The sequence below is a fragment of the Lampetra planeri genome, chromosome 13 (genome assembly GCF_965212315.1).
Source record: "Lampetra planeri chromosome 13, kcLamPlan1.2.h2, whole genome shotgun sequence".
Classification (NCBI taxonomy): Eukaryota; Metazoa; Chordata; class Hyperoartia; order Petromyzontiformes; family Petromyzontidae; genus Lampetra; species Lampetra planeri.
Genome location: NC_136119.1, coordinates 2,705,892 through 2,730,485, shown reverse-complemented (window position 1 = coordinate 2,730,485; position 24,594 = coordinate 2,705,892). Strand labels below are relative to the sequence as shown.

The 24,594-nt window shown below is 49.7% G+C and overlaps 1 protein-coding gene across 1 annotated transcript; it reads left to right on the top strand.

The window, feature by feature from the left end:
* The first annotated feature begins 821 nt into the window (after positions 1-821).
* LOC144721910 (atrial natriuretic peptide receptor 3-like) lies at positions 822-20,810 on the top strand. Its single transcript, XM_078599857.1, has 8 exons — positions 822-1,925; positions 10,578-10,700; positions 11,217-11,386; positions 11,847-11,982; positions 12,392-12,486; positions 13,227-13,362; positions 15,838-15,922; positions 20,641-20,810. Exons 1-8 carry the CDS (start codon positions 1,124-1,126, stop codon positions 20,750-20,752), a joined length of 1,659 nt encoding a protein of 552 aa, XP_078455983.1. The 5' UTR covers positions 822-1,123; the 3' UTR covers positions 20,753-20,810.
* Positions 20,811-24,594: the final 3,784 nt, after the last annotated feature.

Sequence of the window (24,594 nt, the reverse complement as noted above, 5' to 3'; positions counted from 1 at the left end):
ATAAGAGATGGAAGAGGAGGCAATGAAGGAACGAATGAGAGAAGGGGTGAGATGGGAGCCTATAAAGGACTAAGTGACACGGAGAAACGTGCGAGAGAAAAATTGGTTTAAACTTAAAACTTCTGTGACTGCAGGAATTGATATTATTGGTTCTTTCGGTAAGTCACGTAGATAGGAAACACAAATCTAAATTAAAAGCAAAAACCCCACGACGTTTCGATCGCAACACAAGCGGTCTTCTTTTCTCGCCACCTGAAGAAGACCTCTTGTGTCGCGATCGAAACGTCGTGGGTTTTTTTTCTTTTAATTTAGATTTTTATTTCCCTTCTACGTGACTTTACCGATAGAACCAAGAAAAAGAAAAATAGGTAATGGGAGAGGAGAGAGTGATGAGTGGAGTATAAAGTCGAGGCAGCAGAGGAAGCCGAAGGCGAGGAGTACAGGAGGGGTTAGTTGATGACATAATAACTGGGATCACTCATGACATCTCGTCCCGTTTAACTGAAGCCAGGTGCCCCTTTTAATGTCCAAACATCCCCCTTTGTGTATAGTATCAGTAAACGTATTTCGCCAATCAAATCTTATTATTTGCTATTGTTTTAAATCAAAACCAGTGCTCACAAAGCTTGCAATTTCTCGCGCTCAAAGAGTTAATGGAATGTTGGATTCGCTCATTCTTCATGCCGACCTCCTTCTCCACCCTCCGCCAGCTCTTCCCCCTCCCCACCCAACCCACGAGGTGTGGTGGTACAGTCCAAATTCACTCATGGGCTCCTTAAAGTCAAGGTTTGCAACCGTGCAACTCATTCATCGGCCGATCGCCCGGCGGGAAGCAGGCATCAGAGATCAAAGGGATCGAAGTGCTATGAGCGGAGAATCTTCATCTTCTCGCAGCGCAATAAACGCACGCGGCTCTTAATTCCGCGCGCGCGTGACTGCAGCTCGCAGCGCCTATGCCTCTCTCTCAGTAGCCACCGTGCAGGCAGCTGCATGTTAAGACACTATCTCGACGGCCCTCTTTTCATCTACTGATTGCATTATTTTATTCTGAACAGCATCGTTTAGACGCTTAGGCTACTGCCACTATCAACCAATTTGCTGGCCACCTCCGCGTGTCATAACTATGGGGAGACCGTTCAACGCGCACGCCCACGGGCTCCAGGCAGCCAAGACGATGCTCACGATGGTGATGCTGCTGCTGATGGTGCCGACATCACTGCGCGCGCACAACCGCGACCACGGCGGCGACTCGCGCCTCGTGCGCGTGCTCGTCCTCCTGCCCACCGACCGGGCTCGACTCTTCTCGCAGGCGCGCGTGCGTCCCGCCATCGAGTACGCGCGCGAGAGCGTGACCGGCAACGCGACCCTGCTGCCGGGTCACCGCTTCTCCATTCACTTCGCAGACTCGGGCTGCGGCAACGAAGCCCTCTTCTCAGCCGTGGACTTTTACACCGAGCACGGAGCCCCGCACCTCATCCTTGGTCCGGCGTGCGAGTACGCGGCCGCGCCCGTCGCTCGCCTGGCCGTTCACTGGGGGGTCCCCATGGTGTCTGCTGGAGCCCTGGCCAGTGGTTTCTCCAGCAAAGGCCAGGCGTCTTCTGCGCCCTCGTCTTCATCATCATCATCATCTCCCGGGTCATATTCCAAAGATGAATATGAGACTCTGACGCGGGTGGCCCCGGCGTACACCCAGCTCGGTGCGCTCTTCCTGGCCATGTTCCGTCGCTTCAGCTGGAGCGGAGCCTCCCTCATCTACAACGACGACAAGAAGGAGCGAGATTGCTTCTTCACCGTGGAGGGGATCCACCAGACGTTCGCGACGCAGCACCACGAATTCGAGCTGCAGCCCGTCGCCTTCGACAGTGAGGAGCAGGACCTGGACTTTGGCGAGATGCTGGAGGGCGTCGTCCTCAGTGGCCATGCAGGTGCGGTGTTGCGGTCGCGTGCTTTGTGTCTCCTTCTTATATAGAAGCCGTGTAGAATATGAGGTCTCCGATGCCGTCGGGTTTCTGCCCGCCGCCTGTCGTTCGGCATGATGTACGAGGTCTCGCCGCACATGCCAGGGAAGAAGCGAAGTTGCCGAGGAAGCTCCGAGCACGTGGAGCGTCACGCCAGAACAGCACGCGGTACAACACGAAGACGGGATACATCAGAGAGCTGGGCACCACAGTATTGTATTATGCGTGTATGTGGAACTTCTTTCGCACCGTACGTAGTCAACCGTGCTAATAGGAGGTATTCGTATACCATACAGTATAGACCAGTGGTTTGTCAACGCCTCAGTACAGCGTTATGTTACTTCCAACTATCAGGTCCGTGCAGTGTGTAGTGATGTAATTTGCAAATTGATAAAACGATTGGTAATAATCACTAAAACGGGGACTGCGGGGGTGAGTGTCGCGAGGACTGGAGTTGATAAGAAGTTGTCGACTGTCATTGTTAGCGAGCACCTATTAAGGCCGCAATTGCTGAAATTGCCTCCATAAGTGCTGAAATTTAGACACCACAGCGGATTTTAATGTCAAGTCGAACTCAGGTGAGGTCCGGGATACGTTTAGATATCACTCGCCACTGATGTTGGACGTGGCTGGAAATCGAACTCAGATCGACGGGTTCGTAGCGCAGTGCGCTTTACACTCCCAATACCGACATGTACCGACAGTATAATAGAGCACATATGTAATCATTATCATCATCATCATCATCAGTCACAATCCATCCACTGCTGAATCAGACTTCTGCTTTATTTAAATAGATAGAAAGGAGACCTGGGTGGGTGCCAAAAGCAATTCAGCACAGAACGGTGGTGCAGCGGTGATCGTACTGCGTTATGTTTGAATGGGTGAATGAACTTGTGAACGAATAAATGGTTTAGTGAATGGATGGTACACTTAATAGGTAGGTGATTGAGTGCTTGAACGAGTAGGTACATTATTAAATGGTCGAATGAATGAGTGGTTGATTGAATGGGTGAATGAATGAATTCGTGCATAAATTAATGGTTGAGTGAATTGATTGTAGAATGATTGAATAGGTAGATGAACGAGTGATTGAATAAGATGATTGAATAAAGGAGTGGTTTAATTAATGGGTCAATTAATGATTGCATTATGAACTAAACATGTATGCTATATTCTTAGGTTTTTTCGGTAAAGTCACGTAGGTAAAACATTAAATTAATAAAAGTAAAATAAAATAAAATCCCGACGTTTCGGAGGCAACACAAGCTTCCGTCTTCAGGTGGAACCGTCACAGCCACGACAGCTGTATCAAGTAAATGAGAGATTGCAGGAGCTACCACTCTGTTTATATAATGGTTTATATATTACTTGGCCCTTACCCCCCCCCCCCTTTTCCAACCATTATATAAACGGAATGGTAGCTTCTGCAATCTCTCATTTACTTGATACAGCTGTCGTGGCTGTGACGGTTCCACCTGAAGACGGAAGCTTGTGTTGCCTCCGAAACGTCGTGATTTTTATTTTATTTTACTTTTATTAATTTTAATGTTTAACCTACGTGACTTTACCGAAAAAAACCTAAGAATATGAATCCTTGCAGTCACGAAAGCTTCAAATCTAGAATGTATGATATAATTGTAATGTAATACTGACAATTAATGTGTCATGCACTCAGACAAACATCCCCAGTAAAACTAAATTGGCTTATAGGTCGAGAGTTGTGAGCATGCACCCATTAAGGCTGGCACAGCAAAGCACATTCTGAATTGCAGGCATCCACCGCTAATTCAACAGCTTCCATTTTCCGTGGTTGGTCAATTTATAGACAACCAATATGATCTTCCCACCACGCGTTCCTCATTCCATAGGAACGTGGAATGTTTTAACCACCTGTTCTGAGCTGTCAAACAGAGATGGGCACTCTCCGCATGTGCAATTGGTTCCCTCTCTTCACGAACTCCCCCTTTTCACATCCCTTTCGAACCAAAAGCACAGAGGATACCTGCACCTACACCGAACATTTTCATATTACCTTTGCACTGTTTTTTGATACGCGTGTGTGTCGTTTTACGACCGCCAAGCACCGCGTTTATTGCGCAACATTCATTAAGTACCCCGTACTCTCTCTCTCTCTCTCTGCAATGCTAATGTTTTTATCTTTGTTATTGTTATCGCCATAGGCGGATTTTGCGGGGGCGGGGGGGGAGGCACGGGGAGCTCACAGCATCACAGATCTCCCTTGTAAAATAGCCAGACAGCTGACTAAACGGGATCGTCCGTGCAACAAATAGCATAAACTAACTAGCAATTGAACGAAAAATGCTCTGATATTTTAAAAAATATTAAACATCCAGCAGGCGCTTCAATTCAGTGTTTTGGATCTCCGCACAGCAGCTTCCCGTGATTGACCAAACGTCAGGTTCACGCATGCAATGTGCAGTGACTTAATTTGCATGTGAATAGAAACTATTTATGATCGCGAAAAGGCAGATCGTGGTCGCGCGGACTGCAGTTCAGAGACACTACTTTAACTTAAAAAGCTCAAAAAGATTGTGCAAATAACATTACTGTTAACTGGCTTTAATAAGGAATTGTATATTCTTATGGTAAAGCCATATCACAGAATTTAACACGGAATCAAAATGCTTTCAATTGCCAAGCTTGCAAATGACACGAGACGACACAGACGTTCACGTTTCAAGTTTTTTTTGTTGAACCAGTTGAGAACGCAACGAGAGCAGAACAATATCATTTGCAAGCGTGACCAGAAGCCCCATTGCCTAAAACGTCAGCCAACTATGCACTCATTCTTGGAATTCGCCAAACAGCCCAACGTAGGAGCCTCCTGAAAGAGAGTCGTAAGGCTCAGTAAGGATAACAAAAACACGTGTTATGAAATATGAAATGATATGTAATTAATATATATGTGCCAACACATGCAGTCAATTAATCAGGAAGGTGGAAATTGTGTTTAAATCTGTGCTTGCATTACCACTGCCGAAGTCGACTTAATTTTTAGTGTGAATTACGGCTGCCGATGACTGCACACAACAACAAGACTGCTCTCGACTGAGAAGGGCCGAACACGCTCTCAATGGGTGCACTCAATGCATTTGCACAGTAGATAAACTATACACCTGGTCTTGCAAAGGAGGCAAATAGAGAATTGAAGCGAAATAAATTGGATGAAGGGTGCGACATAGAAATGCCGCGGCCATGCGGAATGAAGATAATCTACATTCTTGGCCAAAAAAACGGCGTCTCAATTACGCGTCCCAGCGTCCATAGCTGGGATTCCTCCTCTGGTGCCAGGTTTCCCCCCCCCCCATCCTCCTCTCCTCTCCTCCACTTACCCCAAGTCCCTCACCTTTCCCTCCCACGGTGAAAACTCTTGAGACCCAGACACTAATATATTTATTGAGGTGCTGGTGAGGGGAAGCGATAAAAAAACTTCCAAATTCATAATCATAGTATTACCAATGATTTACCCACGGTAGCCTTAATCTGAGTGTCAAGACCTTTTTTAAAAAAAAAGGTCATGCTGCATTGGAATCTGTGAACAATGCAGTTAGCGAGGCTTCGTGTGGGAGGAAATCAGAGAAGATGGAGAAATGCCATGCGCATGCGAGGGGGTAACTTTACCTGTTGGCTATCTCGCAGCCCCACATACCGCCTCTTAAATCGCCTTTTGTCTCCTTTTAAAAGCAGTGTTATTTACGTATGTGTTGACAGTTTTCATGATTCATTACCATGGCCTCCATAAGCTGAATATGGGATTTCTGACAAACAAGAAGAGGCTACATGTTAATGACCACTCATCCGCTCACTCCAGCTGATATCCTAAAATAAAGTCGTGTGGTTTGTTTTAATAGGCCAAAGGTCTCATCCAGGACCTTCCTGAAAATAAAATAGTTGAGACTCAATGAGCCATGTAGAAGGCCACTTGAGTTTCCTGAGGAAAAACAAACTCCACACGCGCTTACGAAGATACAACATTCCTGATGAACTCGCTGATGTGTCATCTTCTGGACCACCCCGGAGCCCGGCAGCTGTGAAAGTGTCATTCACCTACGTGATCCAACAACCCTCGCCTCTAACTATTGAGAGAGCACTGCGGCCCTACTGCACCCCCCCCCCCCGCTCAGACGTGGAGGGTCAAGCTTTAAGACCAGTCAGCGATTTTATTTTGTTGATGGGCCACATGCTCCGTGTGACCCCAGAGGGCACTCAAACTCAGGTTGGAAAAAAGTCATCATCACGGCTCGCGTATCTGATGCCACCCACACCTCGCCATCGCTTCCTTCCTTCAGCCACATCCTGCAGCACACTCGACACTTGACCCACAAATCTGCTCCTACTGGTGATACCCGACATTGAGTTTGTGTGTATGACAGGATCGTGGGAGATGACGGTGGCTTGGGAAGCCTTCATCCAGCAGTGGATTGCCCGTGGCTGATGATGATGATGTCCATTTGGATGTTGTCAGCCTGTAACTTTCCACTCCTCTACAAAGGCATCGCCCCACTTTCTTCCATTACTTCCTTTCCTTCGTTACTCTTGTCCAATAGTGGCCTCAGAACTCTTTGATTTTGTCTCGCTGCTGCCATCTCTCCCCCTGCCAGCTGCTCTGGGTATCCACGCCGCAGAGTTAACTTTGTCCATCCCACTGTGTGTGGCCTCCATTTTGGCTTGTTCCATCCTCTGTGGTTATCTCCACCGCCACCACCGCCGCACCCCCAAAATATGTCCCAGAATCGCCACTGTTTAGGTTTCTGTTGTCATAACACCTCGCTAAGAGTTTAGGAAATATCTTTAGGGCGCAAGGCGCGTCCTTCGCGGATTACCCGCGGATTTGAAGTGTATATACGTGTGTGCAGCACCTGGAAGGTACGTCTCATACACGAACGATAACGTTCGCAGCCACTACCAGAGCGAGCTGTCGACTCATGCACACCTGGTGTGCTGGTGGTGGTGGTTGTGTGGTTAGCACCACGCCCCTAGAACTTGGGGAGGGCCAGAATGAAGTTCAGGATTCTCCTCGCCGCTGATCTTGGCCGTGTCCGGCAATTGAACTCGGCTGGCCGAGTCCATAGGGCTGTGCACCGACTACCTCGACACAGATCCCCGCACGCGAACATTCACATGATCAGACAAAGACCCCCGTATAGCCTGTAACAGACTGAAGGGGCAAGTGCTGTTAGCGAGCACCTATGAAAGCCGGCACGGCACACCATGCCCGGCCGACTTTGGCTCCCTAGTGGCGATGTTTACACATCGCACCAGGTACTCAATTGAGGCTGAGTCGACCTAGGGGAGGCCCAGGACCGGTTCAGATAATCGTCACTGGGTGTTGGTCGTGTGCGGGAATCGAACCCGGGTCGCCAGATTCGTAGCGCAGCGCGCTAACCAATCCACTGCCGCTCCCCACACATAATCAAACACCGACTAACACACAAACAAAATCACGCTAAACAACAACAACCACCACCGCCATTCGCCACTCAGTGTCGGTGACGTCACAACGGCGCTTTTGTGCCAGGCAAGGTGCATTTTGAAGTGTAAAGTGTCGAAGGTTTGCTGGCAGGAGGTAACGGGCCAGACACAGGTGGGTTGAATTACGAAGACGACTGACAGATGCACCACCTGTGCTCGTGTGCTCCCTGATGTGCCAACTCGCTGCGTTTTAACCGCCCAGCGCTCCTCTCGTTGTTGTGAGCGTCGCTCCTCTGCCCTCCGCTGTTGTTGGAGGGCGACCGCCTTTACTTGCGCAGCAGCGTCCGTCGTGAACTTTCTCCAAAGAGGCCAATCTCGACACCACTGATACCAGTCACGGCAAGTCCACGCAACACCACGTCCTCCTGTACGACATCAGCCTATCTCATCTCTCGCCTGATCCGGTCAAACAGAAGCTGCTTGTGCGCGCGCACACACACAAAGGTCAATCACACCCATAAGTACACACGAATAAAAATACAGCCTTAAAAGACTGTTGGGGCAAATGCTGTTAGCGAGCACCTATGAAGGCTGGCAGAGCACACAAGATGATAGGTGGCCAGATCCACGCCCGGTCGTCTTTGTTTACCTTGTGACGATGTTTACGCATCGTACCAGGTACTCATTTGAGGCTGAGGCGACTTAGGGGAGGCCCAGGACCGGTTCAGATAATCATCACTGGGTGTTGGCCGTGACGCAAGAATCGAACTCGCATCCGCGGGTTCGTAGCGCAGCGCGCTAACCGCTACACCACCACACGTACACGCCCGGCATAATCACACATTGCCAAGCACGTGACACGCAGGTGGTGAGCATCACAAAGTCGCTGCCATGGAACGTCTCGGAAGCGCCGACATCGGACACTGACGGACGGAGCAAAATAAAAAACCAAAAGCAACTCCAAAGCCCCAACCGCATCGGCTCGCGGTGGCGACGGCGCATCGATGCGAGATGAATTGTAAATCACGCGTAATGGATGGTGCGGGGAAGGCGGCGAGAGAGAATCCCGCCTGTCCGAGCCATCGTACCGAGATGGCAGAGATGTGAATCGTGTGCGTGTGCGTTGTGGGAAGCGGTGGTGCAGCGGTTAGCGTGCCGCGCTACGAACCCGGTGACTCGAGTTCGATTCACGATCACCAACACCAGTGACAATTATTTGAACCGGTCCTGGGTTACCCTCAGGTCGACTCAGCCTCAAATGAATACCTGTTGTGGTGTGTAAACATCACCACTGGGGAGACAAAGGTGGCCGGGCGTGATGTTGGCCACCCACCCCCTCGTGTGCCGTGCCGGCCTTCATAGATGCTCGCTAAAAGCACCTGCCCCAACAGTCTGTTAAGGCTACACGGGGGATCTTTGTCCTTGTTGTTTGTGTGTGCATATGGGTAGAGGAGCGGGCACTGCGCTTCTAGTAACCCGGCGACACAAGTTTCATTCTTCTTGCTGGCACCCACCCCCTCGACTACGTCGTCACTAATAGGCGCTCGCAAACAGCACTTCCCGAATAGCACGGTTGGCTCCGTACGCTGCGAGCGAAGTTGAATGTACGTACATCGCAGTTCGCATCGCTTGATATTGGGGGTGGGGGGTGGGTTTAATGCCGTGCCCTTTGTGCGTGAACGCGTGAGCTCTCGTTGTGGCACTGGAGAGACGTCGCTCTCGCATAGCCCCGTTGTTATTGTTGTTCCTCTAAATTCCACAATGGGCAGCTCCGATTTAATGACGCAATAAGTATAACCCGTAAAAACAAAGTTTTTCACTATAAATCCTTTATGTGCGTGGCGGCTAGAGTCCTCTCGTCCTCTGGCTTGAGATGGCTGCCACCTATGGGTCAGATGATTGTCTGCCAGCATTAAGCAATTGGTAATTAAATATAATATTTTTGTCCTAAAAAGTGTAAAATTTTGGAAACATTTTTCACGAACATTAATTGCCACGCACAACGAGTTTGTGTGGAAAATGTCAGCTCGATTGGATCACGGGAAGTAGGTTGAAAAAACGACCGAAAGATTTGCACGGTCGTAAGCAAGCAAGCGAACTTAATATAAAGGATTAAAAAAAAGCCACGAGCGTCAAGGCGACCGCAACGAAGCGCGGTGGTGCCGCTGCGTTTGTTTAGCCAGCGCTCCCTTATCTTCGCCAGCGGGGCTTGCGCCTCTAACTTCGCAGCGAGAAACACAGACACGCCACGGCATGCGCGCTTTGCATTAACGCGACGGATGAAGAGGCAGCGAGAAGAGAGAGAGAGAAGAAAAGAAGAAAGCGTTGCATGATATCGAGTCAATTCGTGCATGTTTCCCGGGGATTCATTTGAGCTGCAACAGTTCGGATGGACGTTATCTCCCTCGCATGGTACGACAGGAGCGCGTGGGTTCGATCACGGAGCCTGGCGATGCCCGTTGTTGTATATTTGGAGTCCTGCGTGTTCTCGCTGTCCCCGTGGTGGTCGCGTAGATTATTCTCCGGGTTCCTCTATATTTAGACTCAACACGCGGGTTAGATTATTTGGCTGCTACTATGATGTCCCACGTGTGATGATGATGAATGATGATATCATCCGTTCGATGAGCTATAATGTGTGACCAGGCCACCTCTAAAAAAAGAGCGAATACCTCAGTGGGTTTTACCTGGTAAATGAAAGTTTGTTGAGTTTATTTTGGAACGCCACATCCATATCACCTTATTTTGTCCTAACCCTGTTCAGAGAATTATTGGAATATATGGAGCTACTTAATCGGATTATTCAAGTGAATCAAGTCACTTGTGCCACATGTAGCAGCAGTCTAACCCTGGGCTCGCATTGACAGTTGGTGAATGCTTCTTCCCCTTTCCAAAATGCAGGTTCCATGGGGTGGGTGATCTGGCCAGGAGAGCACGAAAAGACGTTATTCGTTTTTTAAATCTTTTTTTTTATCCCAAAGTCATTACAACTGAATTATAGGCATGGCGTCATGAGACACAGTGTCCATGCCCATTATCAATCTCACGGGCATGTGGAGTTTCCATTGCTTGTTGACTCAGGCCGCCAGTGGAGTTTGAGCGCTGACCCGGTGACGATTTAAGCTGCAGGGAGAGAGGACGATACGTGGACCCGACGTGGACTCGCTGTTTCTCTCGTTCCAGTCGTGATCATTTGCGCCGGAGCCGACTCGGTGCGCGAGATCCTTCTGGAGGCGCACAGGAAGGGCATGACCGGTGGGGACCACGTGTTCTTCAACATCGAGCTCTTCAACAGCACCCAGTACGGTGAGCGAGCAGCGCGGACTATACACAGAAGCCCTCGGGGGCATCCTCCTCGCCCTGAGGCGAGAGCCCAACTGACCGCCCAGCGTACAATATCACTCAACTCACTCGTAAACGCCGTTAAAGGAGAAAAAAATATATAAATATCGGGTAACGGCCCTTCTTCATGGCAATGGGCCTTCTTCGTATGCAATGATGTGGATAATTACGTGTGAAAGCATAAACAAGCAGAACTCTTATTCTGCATTCCCACGTTAAACAAAGAAGTCCGTGTTTCCATCGGGCTCTTATTGAACTTCTCAGATCGATATTATCCTGCCAGCATTTGTTGACGCAAACTCTTGGAGTTTGTCTCCCGTAATTAAAATGACGTGAAACAAGTTCTGAAGCGTATCGCGAGAAGGTGGTTGCGTCCCAGCCACCGAACGACAGGCCCAGCATTACTCGGATGACAAAGGAAGAAGGGGGGGGGGGGTGGCGCAGTTGTTGATTGCGCGAACTGACGGTGGATGGGTTCAGGTGACGGCCGGTGGCGGCGCGGTGACGGGCTGGACGGGGAGGCGCGCGCCGCGTTCCGCGCGCTGCGCACCGTCACCCTGCTCCGCACCCAGCGGGCCGAGTTCGACTCCTTCTCCGTGGAGATGAAGCGCCGCTCCCGCGAGACCTTCAACTTCAGCTACGACGACAACGTGAGCGCGAAGGGAGGGCCGTGTTGGGTAGGGTAGGGAATGGAGGGAGCGAGAGAGATGATGAAGGTGCCGGTGGTTGGGGTGTGGAGGTAGTGATTGTATTGGTGGTGGTGGTAGTTGTGTGAGTGCGTTGATGGCGTTGTTGGTTGCTCGTTTAAGTGGGTGGCAGAGGTTCTGGTGGTGGTGATTGAATGTGCGAGAGAGGGAGTGTATTGCGTTGGTAGTTGTTCGAGTGAATTAATGGCAGGGGGTTGTGGTTTTGTGTGAGTGAGTTTGGTGGCGGTGGCGGCGGTGGTGTTGGTGGTGGCGGCGGTGGTGGTGTTGGTGGTGTTGGCGGTGGTGGTGTTGGCGGTGGTGTTGGTGGTGGATATTTTTTTTTCGAGTCGGGCAGCGGTAGTTGCCTGCTATGCGAGCGAGCTGACGACGGTCGGCGTCCACCCGTGCGCCCGTTCGCTCGCAGGTGAACATGTTCGTGGAGGGCTTCCACGACGGCGTCGTTCTCTATTCGCTCGCTCTGCACGAGGTCTTGGAGGCCGGCGGCTCCATCAGTTTGGGCCAGGACATCGTGACGAAGATGTGGAATCGCACCTTCCAAGGTGAGACCCATGCTGCTGCTGATGATGATAGACCATGGATGATGATGATTATGATGATGGATAGACTAATTTATTCATTCATTGCGCATAGTCAGTGAAAGACCGTTGCGCCAAACGTGTGACCTCTTGCGACGGCATTCGCATGAACTGCCCTTGCTGCCATACACTGGTGTCGTCCCGAGTGATTCATTTGATCCACGCATCACGGTGAGAGGGCGGCGCCATTTCTTTGAGGGTCGCAGTCCTCCCTTCGAACGTCGACCCGCCAACCGACGCGCAGTAATTTTCTGGAGTTGCGCATCAAGAAGGGCGACGTGTCCACAACGTGACAATCGCCCCCCTCAAACCGAGCTCTCACTCGCAAGGAGACCGATCGACTAATGCTGATTATTTTATATTTTCCCATCAGGCATTGCAGGACCAGTGACCATAGACCAGAATGGAGACCGTGTCGGAGACTTCTCGGTGTTAGCCATGGATGATGGAGAAGATGGGAGGCAAATGGTGAGCCCCCCCCACTTTCCCCCTTACCCCCCCCCCTTCCCCATTCTCTTATCGTATAGCTTTCTAGCTACGCACATAGGCTGTGTGTGCGCCAGGCTGTCCAACACAAGTTTGAAACTTCAATAATGAGAACAAGACTCTGAAGGGCCCATTAGGAATGTGACTGCTGAGCATTATGGAGATGCAGCACTTCTTCGATTAAATACAATGCTTGAGCTCCGGATGCATGTATGGAATCAATGTGTATCAGATTCAACTCAAATACGATGTCCTCACTTTAATGTGAATTTTCAATTTGGGAACACTTTGGGGGCACGACGCGGAATGCGTCCGTTATAAAGAAGAATGTTTGCCGTTATAACGCGGTTTCTGAGCAGTTGATGAACTACTTTCTTGAGCTCTGCTGCTGAACGGTGTGATACAGTATGCGGAACGATGGATTTGACGTAGCGCCATACCCTCACTTATTTGTAGGCCTGGAAATGTTAAAATTATTTTGCACCGTATGCAGCCAACCCGGCTAATTGTGTAGTGCACCGCGTCTCGCCAAACTTGATCATCACATTATTTATGGGGCCATGTTGCTTCCGAAAAAGAGCTATATAGAGCTAAGTTAGCCTTACCTGGTAAAATAAAAAAAAGTTAATAGTAAATAGTTTAGGTTGGATTAATCTGTTTGGGCAGCGCCTTTGCCATGCATTACCCCTGGCTCACGGTGGCGTGCGCTGTGACCGTGGCAGGTGGTGGCCAACTACTACGGGCGGACGGAGAGCTTCGAGGTGGTTGGGGAACGTGTGTCTTGGCCACAAGAAGCCTTGGCGGTGGTGACCCCCCACGGCACGCAGCTGGCCCCCCACGAGTGCGTGTGCCACGCCTGTGAGTAGGCCCCCCCCCCCCACGCCAGTGGTCACATCCCATGGCTCATCCATCTCGTCCACGTCATCATCATCATCGCCGAGGTCGCCGTCGTTTTATTAGTTTATAAAATGCTACTAAATAAGGGAATTGGACTGATTCACTCTGCTGGCAATTCTATGGATTGTTACGATTTCGGGTCGAAATTCTAGACAAGAAAAAATATTTTGTTTACATTACGTATGTATGTTGAACTTCTTTCGTGCCATACGTAGCCAACCGTGCTAATTGGAAGTGTGGATGGTAGCACGTCTAGTGGCTGCAGGCGTTACATGAACCCTGGTGTCACATCACGAAAATGCTATATGACGGAGTCAGACTATGCCATTTGAAAGTCTTTTTGTCATTTAGGATTTCTCAAACTGTCATCTCAAAGCCCATCGACACGCAACTTTCGGCATGCATTTACAAGATACAAGCCATTTGTTTGATGGCTCTTTTTGGGTTCCAATGCTCACCTGACCGTCACTCTGCATGGGGGGGATGCGTTCCGAATCCGTGCAGAAAGAATCCATGCTGAGCGAAGTCCACGTGGATGCCTACACATGACTTCTATTTAAGCTTTGGCGGGCTTAATCGTTCCAAGTAGGTTTTTACTACCGTTGACCCCACCACGTAACTCCCAACTCCCCAGCACAACCAGTAAATGCTCACTGCTGGCACGGGCTCGGCCTATTGAAATTCCGTACGGCTCGCCGGGGATAAAAAAAAACATGTGCCTCGGTGTTATTCGGTTCAACACACGCTGTATGCAAATTCGATTTCATCTCTCCGCTTGACCGACTGCCCGTTTCTCATTACAAAGCAAGAGCATGCCGGAGCTGTCATCCTTAAATCCTGAGCCTTGGGCCGTGTGGCTGGCTTATCGACGGATGGATGGAGGAGAATTTTTTTTTCTATTCGGTCGTGTTTTATTTTTTAGTTATTATGCCATGGAGAGACTGGCTCGGGCCACCAGAATATACAATTTCTACCGCTGGTTCGTAGCCATCAGCGGGGATCAGCACTGCTCGCTTTAAGAGAGTCAGCTTGATACTCTTTGGCTCTTTCGGTAAAGTCACGTAGGTATGAAATTAAAATCAAATAAATCACGACGTTTTGGGCGCAACACAAGCGTCCGTCATCAGGTGGGAAAGCGTAGCCTGCTGCTGATAAAACAGTCTGCATCAGCAGCAGGCCATGCTTTCCCACATGATGACGGACGCTTGTGTTGCGCCCAAAACGTTGTGATGTATTTGATTTAATTTTCATACCTAAGTTACTTTACCGAGAGGACCAAAGCGTATGGATTCCTGCAGTCACGAAAGCTTCAAATCAAGATAGAGTCAGCTTGATTTTCAATGATGACCGTGAGCAGCAGCAGACTTCTCCCACTCTCGGTCGGCTTGAGCATCACACTTCAAAGGAAGCAAATTACTTGCTTCACTGATGACGGGGAGTGTATATTTTTTAGGGCACTAGATATCAAGTGAATGAAACTCTATGCATTATAAGCCATCATTTTTTGCGGGGAACATTAAAAAAATGTTTTTTTTTTTACTATTTTGCTCATCACTATTGAAGCACAAACGTGACGATGAGGCCAAACTGAAGCTTTCTCTTCCTTCCAGAACATCATGAGAATTAACATAAATCACTCACTCACACCTGTCATAATACTCAATCCGTGAACGGTTATTACATCTACTGCTTTCCGTTTCCTTTTGATTTGTGACTTGCTGACAGGAAAATGGAGTGCTCTGTTCGCGAAATGTCAATAAACGCACGGGTCTTGGAGCGTGTCTGTAACTCGGGGCATGTTACACCAGTGGAAATGTCATTCCATCCACTCGAGATAGGATGCCCTCGTCTTTCATTCACGGATGGGTTGACTGTGTTTTATATTTTACTTTCACCCATACGAGAAACTCTTGAGACGGCGAATCTCTTTTGTAAGAGACGCCTTGGCATGCACGGTTGATATTGCACCTCGCCTTACACACCTACCCCTATAGCTTGGTCATGTGTTCCCATTCTCCTGTGGATGTCTGACGGATTAACCTATCCCTGCCATGAAAATTCTGGAATTCCCACCACCGACTTGGCGGTGTTGTAAACAACGGGATGAGCGCCACCCTACGCTCGCCTCTGATTTGCAGGGTTGGCTACGTACAGTGCAAAGTAATTTCGACATACATACATTTGAGTGAGAACTCATTTTGAGATTTAACTTTTCTATTTGTCCTCTCAGTGACCACAACACTTTTACACAGTATGCATCTTCACTACACACGGTGAAGGGGTGGGAGAAGGGGGTGGGGGTTTGAGAATCGGACGGATGGGTGGGGGGGTCCCCACTCAATTCCGAGCACCGGGGCTCATGCCTGCCAAGTTGCCCACACCGCTACCGCTAAACGACTGACTCTGAGTTTGCATCGCTCCCGCTGTGCACGCCAGACGGACTCGGAGATGCCAGCACCGTTGCAATCATCGTCGGCTTCCTGCTGGTCTGCGCGCTTCTCTTTGCCACTTTCGTCTTCAGGTGAGTGCCCGGCTACGCCAGGTGTGGTGGGGGGGGGGGGTTGGCCGCGTGTGCTTGGTTTCACGTGCAGCGTACCGCGGCGAGCTCGGCGGTCAGGGCGTGTCAGGCCCGCAGGGTCGTCTCACAGACAAAGTTCGAGACGCTGCCTTGCCACGGAATCACAGTTCCTCCTTTCGGGTAGACAGACACCTCGGTTGTTGCAAAGTTCACAGCTATCATATTCTTGGTTCTTTCGGTAAAGTCACGTAGAAGGGAAATAATAAAATAATAAAAATAAAACATAATCAAATTATCACGACGTTTCGGCCACAACGCAAGCAGCCGCCCTGAGAATTTTATTTTATCATGTTTATTTTTATTATTTTATTATTTCCCTTCTACGTGACTGTACCGAAAGAACCAAGAATATGAATCCCTGCAGTCACGAAAGCTTGAAATCGAAATTTGACAGCTATCCTCGAAACATGCCCCTTCCAGTTTCAGCATCACTACCATCCGGCTTGAGGTCTTCTTACTCGGTCGACGGTCACTGGGGTGCCGCTCCAGTGTCTCTGTCCGTGACCTGCCCTCCTCCAGCCTGCCGCACATGTCTCCCACCCACCGCAATCTCTTCTTCCTGATTACATCTACGAGACTATATCGTCACCTTCTACGCCAAACCTTCCATTGGTTACTTAACGTTCTTTGTAATCGCATGCTTTCAAAGGCCAGAAGCATTTTTTTTCTATTTTACTTGTTATTAATGTCATCATGGGACCTCCTTTGCCAGTACCAACATATACTAATACGGGGTTTCCCCTTTTGCTGCTGCTCACCCCGAGCTCTCATTACTCTGGTAGTGCGTTGTCTTTGAACTGTGCGCCTTTTGGCGTCATCTGGTCGAACACCATATGAGACTAGGCTCTAAAGAAAGCTGTCTCTGGTGTAGACCAATCAGTTTCAAAGACAATGCATAAATGATCAGAGTATTGCTTTTTGTTTGCATTTGACTGCAAGTATTGTGGTTAATGTAAGCATGATTCCTTGCAAAAGGTGTCAGTTTTGTTGCCAGAAAAAGGGGAAAACCCCTATTAGTTGTTATTAATGTTTAAGAAGCGTGTATATGTGCACGTATAACAAGATGGAATGATTGATCTCCACGTGATCCACCAACCCCATTTCTAGTTGTCCAGATGACATCATCGCCACTACACAAGGCCATATATTTTGTTTTGGACACACACACACCCACACAGACCCATTCACCCTCTGACAAAATAAAGTCAAAGACCACCCATATAGTCTTATAGACAGTTGGGGCAAGTTCTGTTAGTGACCACCTACTAAGCCTTAACAGCTCAAGAGGGGGGGGGGGGGGTTCAGCCAACAGCATGCTCAGTCACTTTTATCTCCCCAGTGCGCGTGTTACACACCACACCAGCTACTCATTCAAGGCTGAGTCGGCTTTAGAGAAGAGCAGGGACGCTTCAGATATCATTCACCACTCATGTTCGCTGTGGCGTGGTTCGCTAAGCACTATGCCACTATAAAGACAAAGCTCCGCTCTATAGCCTACACATACTTTTAGGGCAAGTGCTGTTTGCGAGCACATATGAAGGCCGGCACGGTACATAAAGGTGGCCAGCACCACGCCCGACCGCCTTTGCCTCCAGTGGCGATGTTTACACACCGCACCAGGTATTGATTTGAGGCTGAGTCGACCTACGGGAGGCCTATGACCAGTTCACATAGTTGTCACTGGTGTTGGCCGTGAGCGGGAATCTAACTCGGATAGCCAGGTTCGTATGCAGCGCGCTAACCGCGACGCCACCGCTCCCCACCCCACTCTCTCTCTCTCTCCCACGTGTGCACTCTCATTTCCATGTCAATGCTATCAGCCAGACACAAAGCAAAGCTCCGGGGATTTAAATTCACACGCGCCTGACCTCCCCAGATCCTTCCACAGCCACCACTACAAGCACCATTACCAGCACCACCAATGCGACCACCAGCACCACAACCACTACCACCAGCACCACAACCACTACCACCAGCACCACAACCACTACCACCAGCACCACAACCACTACCACCAGCACCACAACCACTACCACCAGCACCACAACCACTACCACCAGCACCAAAGACAAAGATCCCCCGTGTAGCCTTAACAGACTGTTGGGGTAAGTTCCGTTAGCGAGCACCTACGAAAGCCGGCACGGCACACGGGGGGGGGGGGGGGGGGGGTGGTAGGTGGCCAGCACCACGCCTGGCCGCCTTTGTCTCCTTAGTGGAAATGTTTTTACCCATCACACTCGGTACACATTTGAGGCCCATGACCGGTTCAGATAGTCGTCACGGGTGTTGGCCGTGAACGGCATCGAACTCGGGTCACTTAGTTCGTAGCGCAGCGTGCAAACCACTGCACCACTACCAGTAACACCAACAGCACCAACACCACCAAAACAACTACAAGCAACACCACCAAATCTTGATAAACACCACAACCACCATAACATCAACCACCACATCATAGCGACCACCACTACCAGCAACACCGTCACCACAACACAGCAATAACAACGACCATCACCAAGACCACTGCAACGCGAAGAGTGCAGCTCGCTTCGAGATAAGAACCTTGAAGCCCTCTGAAAAATATATTTCACGAATATATTTCATGATAAGCTATGCTTGTCTTTGTATACATACCCTTCCGCCCTCCCTTACTAATGATCTACTACCGTGGATCGCCATTAATATATCTTTTTTTATCAGTAGTTCTTCACGTTGTAACGTTTGGACATTTAGCTCAACGAACAATCTTACTCCCTTTTTATAATTAACAGTGGACCTTAACTGACTTACGGGAAGGCGGGGGATGGGTGGGGGGGGCGAGATTCTCGGTTAAAGAAAGACATGACTCAAGAAAAACACATCTCCCATGCTGTAAATCAGCTGACAAGTGTGCAAAGAAGTCATGAAGTTCAGAAGTCAGAAGTTTAGATGTGGAAGCATGCAGGGGTGCATGCATGCAGGGGTGCATGCAGGACTGGCCACAGGGCAGCATCCCTGCCGGTCCATTCCAAACGCCGGTTTGTGTTTTTTTTTTTCGACCAGCTCAAATGTGCCAATGAGATCGCACGGTAAATCACGCTAACACGTCACACCGCAAATCTCGCTACTGGAATGCAGTTGGTCGCACAACAACCATTTAACAAAAACAATAATTGCCCACGGCCAAATTTGGCCCAGTTAGTTTACAAATGCCTGGTGCCAATTTTTAGTCCCAGTCCGTTTACTGGTTTGCATGCTTGAGTTGACACCGAGAGACAGAATGAGGAACATGTGGAGAGGACTTTCTATACATAACGCATCTCAGAGACGTCATATCGGCCGAGAGGTAAAGTCAGTGGGTTCGGGCAGAGGACACGTCGCCGCCATCAAGGACGATCATGGGCCGGTGATCGAGACTAATGGACGAACTAACTGGCAGCCAAAGGTGTAAATGTAAACGTGATGTTAAACCCGCCAACACCCGACACAGCCAATTAGTAAAGTTTATCACGAAAACAGAACATGCCAATTCGTCATTAGTACAGCACACCGTTGCAATGGTGAGCAAATCCACAACATTTACAATCTGAGTACGACGTTTCTCCAGTATATAATTACAACCGGCATCATCAGGCGGACAGCCAGATTTGTTCTGCTCACGTGACAAACCTTACTAGTTGGCTGTGTCGGGTGGTGGCGGGTTTAACGACACATTTGTATTTATGCGATCTAACCCACAAAAACCCCGTATCATGGATGATATTTGTCGCGAAAGCCTACATTGGCCACCCACCCCCTCGTGTTCTGTGCCGGCCTTCACATGTGCTCGCTAACAGCACTTGCCCGAATAGTTTATTAAGGCTATACGGGGGGTCTTTGTCTGTGTGCACACCCGAGGCTTCAAGTGTACCAGGCAGTCCAACACAAGCTTGAAGCATCAGAGAGATGGAGCGATGCAATTATCTCGTGTGGAGAAGCGAGACGGAGCTGGCGAACGCTTGAGGAAGCCTTCAGCCAGCAGTGAATAGATGATGGCTCATGGTGGTGACGCTGTAGAAAAGGAGAGCAACTATTAGGGGCGGCTCGTATTCTTTGGGCGCCAGGGTGGCGAAATGTTAACGACCTCACCTGGTATACAGGAGATGGTGGGTTCGATCCTGACTCTGACGCCTATGTATTTGTAGTTTGCATGTAGCTTTCTACGTGATTACGTGGATTTTTTTTCTCTGGTTCCCCCGATTTTTCCCTCTACATTTAGGAACATGCGTTTAGGGTATTTAATTTTGCTTGTCATAAATTTCCACGTGATAAGCCACTTCGTTGAGCTATCATTTGTGGCCAGGTCGCTTCTGAAAAAGAGCTACACAGCTCAGTGAGCTTTACCTGGTAAAATAAAAAAAATAGTTTATCGTAAATAGTCACGGCTACGGCTCGTTCTCGAGGACAGCTCTGCTCGGGCATGAGCGACTCAACTTTGGCTTGGCTCAGGCTCAGCTCCCAGGAGTCTGGCTGGGACTGTCTTCAGAGCCGGCTCAAGTTAAGCACGGCTTCGAGCCAGCTTACTCCCCAGCCGGCGCCAATCCGTGATCAAGAATACGGGTCTCTTGATGATGCTCACGATTCTGCTGCTGCTGCATCTGCTGCTTCTGCTGCTAATGGTGATTCTGATGGTGATGACTCAGGAGGCTGTACGAGGTGCGCGTGAAGAGGCGGACCTCTTCGCTGGGAGACGACACCGAGAAACACAGGCAGCTCCGACAGGACTCGGTGCGCTCGCACTTCACGGCCGCATAGAACCCGCGTCCAGCACCAGCAGCACCAGCAGCACCACCAGCAGCAGCACCACCAGCAGCAGCAGCACCACCAACAGCAGCACCAGCAGCACCAGCAGCAGCACCACCACCACCAGCAGCACCAACACCACCAGCAGCAGCACCAACACCAGCAGCAGCAGCAGCACCACCAGCAGCACCAACACCAGCAGCACCAACACCAGCAGCAGCAGCACCAGCAGCACCACCAGCAGCACCAACACCAGCAGCACCACCAGCACCACCAGCACCAACACCAGCAACACCAGCACCACCAGCAGCAGCACCACCAGCAGCACCACCAGCACCAGCAGCACCACCACCAGCAGCAGCACCAGCAGCAGCACCAGCAGCAGCACCACAACCAGCACCAACAGCAGCACCAGCAGCAGCACCACCAGCACCAGCAAGCAGCAGCACCTTCAGCAACACTAGCAAGCAGAAGCACCAACAGCACCAGCAGCACCAGCAGTAGCAGCACCAGCAGCAGCAACAGCAACACCAGCAGCAGCACCACCAGCACCACCACCACCAACAGCAGCAACACCAGCAGCACCACCACCAACAGCAGCAGCACTAGCAGCACCACCAGCAGCACCAACACCACCACCACATGCAGCAGTGGTATCATAATTAGCACCGCCACTACCACGAGTAGAGTAGCAGCAGCAGCAGCACCGGCACCAGCACTAGCAGCACCACCAGCAGCAGTGTCATCATCATTATCAGCAGCAGCACTGCCAGCAGCACCGCCAGCACTGGCGCCAGCATTAGAAGCACCACTGGCACCAGCAGTGCCATCGTCAGCGCCAGCACCGTCACCATCACTAGCAGCACCAGCATAGGACTCGTAGCAAGAGTACGTAACAATACAACCACTGCCATTGGCAGCGACACAAGTACTAACACAACTACCAGCACCAACAGCAGCGCAAGCAAGCAGTGCCAGCAGCCACGGTACATAACACCGCGATTACCACCATGAACATCGACAACATCATCATCATCATCAACACCAGTAGCAGCAGTACAAAGACCGCAACTATCACCATCAGCAACAGCATCAGCAATATCAGCAGTATCAGCAGTATCAGCAGCACCAGCAACATTCGCAGGATTAACATCGGCAACATTATAAAACACCACCACTTTCATTAGTAGCACGGGCCATAGCAACACTAGAATCAGCACAAGCAGCAGCATCAGTTCAAACAACAGAGCTGGAAGCAGCATCAGCAGCAGTGCCACCAACAACTAGCACCACCACCACCACCATCATCGACAACACCATCATTATCACTGCAACAACACTACCACTATAGCAATTACCACCACCACCACCATCATCGACAACACCATCATTATCACTAGTAACAACACTACCACTATAGCAATTACCACCACCACCATCATCATCGACAACACCATCATTATCACTAGTAACAACACTACCACTATAGCAATTGCCACCACCACCATCCTCGTCGTCGTCGTCATCAGAACCGTACGGATCATAATCACTTCTAGCATCGTCATACTATCACAACGAACACCATCGTAAGAAAACCACTACAGTCATCACCTTCGTCGTCATAATCGGCAGCAGCTGCTGTTTGTTGACGAAACATCACCGCCACCACAAATGATTTATAACGCGCACAAAATGTCGTGCAAGCGAGTCGCTAACGCAAGCCAGATGAGTAATTCATCCATCAAATAGACACCGCCAATCAACTCCATCATCATTTTTATGATGATGATAATCCACCCGTCAAGTCATCTTCAGTAGCTGCAGATTCAGCCACCACCCCCATCATCATCATCATCATCACTATCACCACCACCATAATCATCACCACCACCATCACCACCACCACCACCACCATCATCATCATCATCACCACCACCATCATCATCACCACCACCACCACCATCATCATCATCACCACCACCACCATCATCATCACCACCACCACCATCATCACCATCATCACCACCACCATCATCATCACCACCATCACCACCATCATCACCATCATCAGCTGCAGCAGAAATCGCACCATCATCACCACCCGTATTATTTATAGCGCCCCTGTCCTACCGCATATGTTTCGTTGCCGATATCCGTGGCTCGTGACTGCATTGTAAATTACGAGAGGGGGATCAAATTATTTTTTTGAACACGGGAATAATTGTTTGTGTTGTTGTTGTTAGAAAGCCAGCCGTTGTATTACAATATATTCGCCATTATCGCTGCACCACTCTACTGTACTGTATTTAAAATCTAACGTTATAGTTTATGATTATGTAAATAAAGATGTGACATTGTATGGAGCCAGTGTATTGTTTGGTACGTACATATCTGCTAACACCGATGGGGTGAGTGCTGTTCAATAGCCACCTTTGTGACCACAGTGGTGATCTTCACGCACCGCACGAGGAATTCATTTATTTATAGCTGAGTCGACCTAGGCGTGGCCCAGTACCGGTTCAGACATTTGCTACTAATGTTAACCGTGGGCTGTAATTGTGCTCAGGTCCGCCGATTTCGTGTCGCAGTTCGCTAACCACTACACGCCCGCTCCTCACCCACAAATACGATGATGGTGCCAGCGACCCACCCATGAATTTGCCGTGCCGGCCTTCATAGGTGCTCGCTAACAGCACTTGCCCCAACAATCTATGAAAGGCTATACGGGGGATCTTTTGTTTTATTTGTATGCATGTCCGTGTGTGCACATCTGAATGTATGTATGTATGCATCGTGTGTGTGTGTGTGAAAGTCCATGTATGCGGAGCGGTGGTGAAGCGATTAGCGCGCTACGTTACGAATCCGGCCACCCGATTTCGCTTCCCGCTCACGGCCAACACCAGTGACGAATATCTGAACTGGTCCCGGGCCTCTCCTCGGTTGACTCAGCCTCAAATGAGTGCCTGGTGTGGTGCGTAAAAACATCGACACAAGGTGAGACAAAGATGGCCGGGCGTGGTGCTGTCCACCCACCGCCTCGTGCGCCGTGTCGTCCTTCGTTGGTGCTCGCTCACAGCACTTGCCCCAACAGTCTGTTAAAGGCTACACGGGGGATCTTTGTCTTTGTTGTGCGTATGTGTGCGCGCCTGAGTGTGTGTGTGTGCTCAACGCTTGTACGTCACAAACAGGACTTTCGCCCATCGCAAGCGCATTTGAATCCAGAGTAAATACCCCAAACATGTGCGTGGGTTTATGAAGGCAGGAATGCGCGGCTCCTAGCAGAGCTACCATTGCTACTGCTACAACGCCGAACATTATTGTTATTATTATTGCTCGGAGTGGGGGAACAGCTCTTTTGAACTGCATTTACCCACCCCCCTGGGCTTAATACAGAAAAAAAAACACGCTGGGGCATTGGTCAACAGAACTAGTTTCTAGGACGGTACACTACAAACAAAACGTATACATCACCACAAACAAATGTGTACAGTCACATAATATGCGCAAAAGGTGACCTTTCTGAACACACGCGCATGTCAAAATTAAAGATCCAATGTTTGACTCAAGAGGCAACAGATCGTTTATGGTTAGCGATGGTCGCCTTTGTCTCCTCATTGCTGATCCTACTAACATATAGCTTCAGGTACTAATTTAAGGCTGAGTCGACCTACAGAAGGTCCAGGCGGGGTTCGGTTATCACTTCTCATTGACGTTAACCGTGGCCAGGAATTGAACCCGGGTGGCCAAGCCTCGTGGCGCAGTGCACAAGCAACTTGGCACTAAATTTCGATTTACAGCTTTCGTGACTGCAGTGATTCATCTTCTTGGTTCTTTCGGTAAAGTCACGTAGAATG